Raw genomic sequence first — 6,000 nt, forward strand, 5'->3', positions numbered from 1 at the left:
GGTACCAAAACCAAGCCACATATTCCGAGACTGCTGTGCACAGTAAATGGCTGTATTTTTACAATGTATTCCTAAGATCTTGATCTGAAACAACCGTTAAAATTTTCTCCATAGCTTTGTCTACTTTCGAGGTATGGAGGCTGAAAGATACCCTACTTGTATACGTAAAGACCGATGTGAGCCAAAAACATAGTTTATAAAGTGACATAGCACAGAGAAATATGCTGTAAAGTGTCTCCATTATCATCTGGGAACCCCATTTTGTAATACAGAGGCACATGCATTTTTTTTTATATATATACAGTATATATAATTTTTTTTCCACTAAAAATGTGGTTTGAGGCCCAAAATTTGTTTTGTGTTTTTTTCATTTGCACATAAGTACACATTCATAGGAGTTAAATGCTCTACTGCAGCAGGGAAAAGAAGAGAACCAGTGAAAAAATGTTCCTGTTGGAGCACAAAATGTGAATATGTTCCTGTTTGTTTAAAAGATCCCAACTGAAAAGTGAGGTACCAGTTGCCTCATTCTACCTTCCCAAAAATTGGTCATGTGAAGATATTCATGCTTTTTTTATGCTGAGAGAGAAGAAGACAGTGGCTGTGGCAAAAGATGGAAAAGTTATAAATACTAGAAGATAGTAGACAATGTAGAGTGAAGGAGACAAAGGCAGTGTGAGAGGAAGAGGAGACAGACTTCGTGACAGAGCTGTGTTAGGCAAAGAGTGAAGGAGACAGTGCCAAGGGGGAGGAATGAAGAGAAAGTGTCTCTCATTATCAATGGCTCTCACCGAATTCAGAGTATGTGACATCAACAATGAGGAAGCGAGAGACAGAGACAGTGGGAAGAGAGAGCAAGGAGGGAAGGTGTGAGATATTAGCAGTAAGTTATAGCAAGATGGAGACAGTGACAGCAAGAAGAGACTGTAATAGTAGGTCAGGACCAAGGGACTGTGGCTTTGGCACAGAAGACAATGACTGACAGACACAAAGAGATAATGACAGTGAGTTAGGAATATAGAATAAGGCAGCTGTGCACTACTTTTAAATCAGTCAAAAAGAAGAAGTTATTAATCTGTGGTGATTTCATTGTTAACTTTCTAAGCAATTCTGATAAGAAAAGTGAACTAGAAGTGTTGTTAACAACACATAACTTGGAATCAGTGATCAATTTCTCTACACGTATAGCTCAGGACAGTAGTACTCTAATAGATAATGTATTTGTACAGCAAGAGGATGTAGAACAAACACATGCTTTCCCTGTGGTAAATGTATGATCTGACCATGATGCACAACTGCTTAACTTACAAAACCTAACAGGGCATACACTTCAGAAACCATTAAATAAAAGAGTGAGGGCACTCAACCCGGTATGTATAGATCACTTCAGGGAAAGTTTAGGAAATGTAAACTGGGATGATATGTATAATGAGCATCTTCAAAATTTTTTGAGAAAGTGATGTACTCAAGAGTGGTTAGCCATTTCAACAGTAATGGGATACTTAGTAAATCACAGTTCGGATTTCAGAAATGCTGTTCCACTGAGACAGCAATATACAATTTCACTGTCCAAATTATAGAGTCTTTAAATAGTAAAATGTCACCAGTAGGAATATTCTGTGACTTATCCAAAGCATCTGATTGTGTGAACCATGACATTATGTTAGAGAAATTACAGTTCTATGGTATAAATGGAACAGCATATGAGTGGTTTAAGTCATATCCACAGAACAGGAAGCAAAAAGTCTCTTTATATGCTTCAAGTTATTCAGAGGAGTTTCCCACTTCATATTACTGGGGTGAAATTACATTATGTGTTCCACAAGGTTCGATCATGAGTTCCCTCCTGTTCTTGATATAAGTGAATGACCTCCCTTCTTATGTGAAACAAGATGCTGAACTGACACTGTTTGCTGATGATACAAGCATAATTATTAATCCAGTAAAAGAAAGTCCGATAGAAAATGATACAAATAAGGTCTTTGGAAAAGTCATTAATTGGTTTTCTGCGAATGGGCTTGCTCTGAACTTTGAAAAAAAGAAGAAAAAAACACAGTACATCCAATTTTCTGCTGCAAAAAGTATAATTCCTTCAATAAACATAACACATCAAAAGAAGTCAGTAGCCAGGGTAGAGCATACTAAGTTTTTGGGTGTACGTATAGAGGAGAATCTTAATTGGAAAAGTCATATTTTGGATCCCCTAAAGTGACTAGGTTCAGCAACTTTTGCAATCAGAATAATTGCCAATTTTGAGGATGTAGAAATTAGTAAGCTAACATACTATGCATACTTCCACTCTCTGATGTCATATGGAATAATATTCTGGGGCAACTCAACACCTAGGCAAAAGGTATTCACTGCTCAAAAGAAAGTAATTAGAGTAATGTGTGGGGTCCATAGTCGCACATCTTGTAGGCATCTGTTTAAAAGGTTAGGAATTCTTACAACTGCTTCACAGTACATTTACTCAATAATGAAATTTTTTCTCAACAACATGGACCAGTTTAAAATCAACAGCAACATTCATGATTACAATACCAGAAAAAAGAAAGACCTACACTATCCTTTACTTAACGTATCTTTGTCACAGAAAGGGGTAAAATATGCTGCTATAAAACTTTTTGATAAATTATCAGATGAAATAAAATGTCTGACAGACAGCAGTAATAGTTTCAAAAACAAGTTGAAATCCTACCTCCTTGACAACTCCTATACCATAGATGAATTCTTGAATATGAGTAAATGAATCTGGAGATATAATATATGCATTTTGTGCCATTTAAGGGAATGGGATAAATAATAGAAATATTTAGGTATAAGGAGAAAAAAAACTTGTTTTCTGTGTGCATTTCTTGTGAATTTGACACGTTCCACATCATAACGGTTTTTCCATGCTACTGATCAATGGAACACATAACTAACTAACTAAATAGAAGCATATTTGTCTTTTTTCTGCTCCAGTAGTAGCATTTTTGTGCTCGTTTACAACATGCCTACGAACTTATCATTTTTTATACAAGAATTCATATGAATAGCTGAGTAATTGGAATAACATGTTGGTGGACAATATTTTGCAGATATGGCGGTGGAAAGTATAAATGGTTTCTAGTGACACTGTGTGGATTCTTTAGATTGATAGTAGTACATAGAGATGGACGCAGGGGTAAATGGCTTAAACATAATTTTTTCATTGTTGTTGCCACCATAGCACTTGCAATCTTGGCACCAGAGCACTGATACTCAAATTCAGGAACCAAGGCTCAGCAACCATTTAAACAAGATTTGATTGTAGAATTGTAGCCATACATGACAATTTATGATAGTCTTTTTAAGGTTATTGTGTACAGTTATGCCCACTTTGAGCCTGTTGACATGCCAATTTTCTTTTACAATTTCATTGGCTTTGAGAGCAGATTATGTAGCAAATTAATTTGCCTTAACATGACATTGTAACCTATTCATGAACCATTTATTGTGACAGTCACATTGTTTATGAGTGCCTTCATCTGCTTCCAAATGTGCTGGTGAACAGTAGTTTCATTTATTTATATACTTATTCTTTTAAACAATATAAAAAAGTGGCAAAGCATTTTCATCCTCATGCAAAATCAGCACAGCTAACTTTATCTAGCAGTAGATAATATCTTTACCCAATTTAAATACACCCATTGGGAACCATTAAAGGAAGGACTTGGTATCATAAAACATGTAACCTCCACAATTCTGTCATAAGTCTGAATCCCCTGGCATTTCCACTTTTTTTCCAAATTACTTCTGCTAGGAAGTTGCATTTTTCCCTCAAAAATACACAGTTTTGCGGTAACAACAACCCTTTATAAATAATTACTGTTTAAAAAGATGATAAACTAAACAGCAGTGTATATCTGGTATTTAATGTTGTGTTTAGTACCTTTCACAGATAGAAATTGTCAATTGAAGCTGATTGAGATTCTTTTCTTTGCAGTTGAGAGTGCTTTTCGCAAATTTGATAGGATTTTTCTGGATCATATATCTGGCAAAGAGGAGGCAAGCAAGAGAAAGGAAAGGAAATAAGCAATGAGAGGACCATCTTCAGTGCAGCAAACTATTGCATGGAGAAAGTGAAAGTAACGATAAAGAAGTACTGTTGTAACATTAAAACCTGTTACATTCGTGTTTAGTGAATTGTGAATTTCCTCACATTCCTTGTACAGGGAGACCTGAAATTTTTAATTTGTTATGTTTTCACAGTATTTTTTTAAGACAAATGTGTTATATCTTATTTTTATAACTGCTTAACTTGGAGGGTAAAAATAAAATTTTGTTTGCTGAATTTAATTTTGTCAAATTATACAATTATTACTCTTTTTCTGTTGGGCATAATAGACCTGCAGTATTCAACAAATAATTATACACTGTAGAATTACCACTTTGGAACAAAAATAAAGTAGGCATTAATAAGTTCACAGCAAAATTTTGTTGTGTTCAATGGGATTCACAGTAAGGAAGTATTCCAAGCATCTACTTCTACTCCAAACATACGATGAATTAGTATCCATTTATTTCTCATGAGTGTAGATTACTTTAAACTTCAGTTGTAAGCGTAGCAAGTGATTTACTTATTTATTCACTGTACTATGGCAGGATGGTAAATACAACAGAATAAATGCATCGATGAAGAGGGCAAAAAGTTCATAAATTTCCTCAGCAGTCAAGTTTGTAACTTGAGAGGGACCATTTTTAGATCCAGTCCAGCTGTACTGTTTGCTTGAAAGAATTAGGACGAATGCCAAAATGGTGCTTTTAGTAAGATGCTACTGAAGTTATTCCCCGACATATCTTGAAACTAAAGACAGTGATTTGTGGTGACTTGAATAGGTAATGTAAGTGAAATACTAGGGAAGGAAGATAAAGAAAAAACTTTTAAAAGCTTTTTTTTAGCTCACACTGTGAGCTTATCAGCGTTGCCATTAATGAATTTTCATGCTCACATATGTACTCCAGCCAACAGTATGACAATGATACACGCCACGTTCTGTCCACAAGTCATTAGCAACTTAATTTTGTACTTGTGATATGTTGCATCATCATATGTTTGCTAGGCAGCATTGTATTGATTGAGAACTAGGGAGCAGAGGCACAAAGGAAAGACCACAGAGGAGTTTAATCTTATGTGTGCCAAGGGTGGCTCTCAATAGGGCTTTTACAGATCACGCATCATTCTATGCTGCCAACCATAGACTGAGTATTTTACTGTTAACAGTAAAGTAATATGACCAACTGATGTTCTAAGATTTTAGGGATGAAATCCACTGTTGCATTTTTAACTGTTACCTTTGTAAGTCAGATGACTTCACAGTTGTGAATAATGACCACCATCAGCTGTAGAATGGAATTAAGACAGTGAAAATTTATGTCTGACCGGGACTCGAACATGGATTTCCTGCATATCACGAGCGGTCACCTTACCATTTGGCTATCCCTATGCTCCTTCCGCACCTACCCACCTTCCCTATGGCTCCTACCCCTGTGACCATCCCCGCTGCAAGACTTGCTGTGTCCACCCTCCTACCACCACCTATACCAGCCGTCTAACTGGCAATACATACACTATCAAAGGGAGAGCCACTTGTGAAATCACACGTCATATACCAACTGCTATGTTAACACTGTTTGGCCTTTTACATTGGCATAACTACCACCAAATTATCAGTTAGGATGAATGGGAATAGGCAGAGGGTGTATACTGCCAACACAGAATATGCTGTTACAGAGCGTGCTCTATGATATGACAATCGTGACCTCGGTGCCTGTTTCACCACACGCGCCATCTGAATTTTTCCCACATACACCAGTTTCTCAGAACTCCGCAGCTGGGAACTAGTGTTACAACATGTCTTTGGTTGTCACCACCCACCTAGCCATAATTTATATGTAATTTCTTCTGCCTCAGCATTTCTTCACATAAACTACTGCTTCCTTCACTCTGTTCTAGTTTTCTACATCTTTCATTTTCTT

At 36.4% G+C, this 6,000-nt stretch overlaps 1 protein-coding gene across 5 annotated transcripts in view; it reads left to right on the forward strand.

Annotated features, from left to right (window-relative positions):
• The window catches only part of LOC126354401 (peroxisomal membrane protein 2), a 62,925-nt gene extending 58,605 nt beyond the window's left edge, over positions 1-4,320 (forward strand). For all 5 annotated transcript variants that reach the window (XM_050004015.1, XM_050004047.1, XM_050004023.1 and 2 more), the window contains exon 6: positions 3,968-4,320. In XM_050004015.1, the coding sequence (XP_049859972.1) occupies positions 3,968-4,063 (96 nt within the window). In that variant the 3' untranslated portion in view covers positions 4,064-4,320. The remainder of the gene's footprint in view (positions 1-3,967) is intronic.
• Positions 4,321-6,000: the final 1,680 nt, after the last annotated feature.

Source organism: Schistocerca gregaria, chromosome 1, assembly GCF_023897955.1.
Source record: "Schistocerca gregaria isolate iqSchGreg1 chromosome 1, iqSchGreg1.2, whole genome shotgun sequence".
Classification (NCBI taxonomy): domain Eukaryota; kingdom Metazoa; phylum Arthropoda; class Insecta; order Orthoptera; family Acrididae; genus Schistocerca; species Schistocerca gregaria.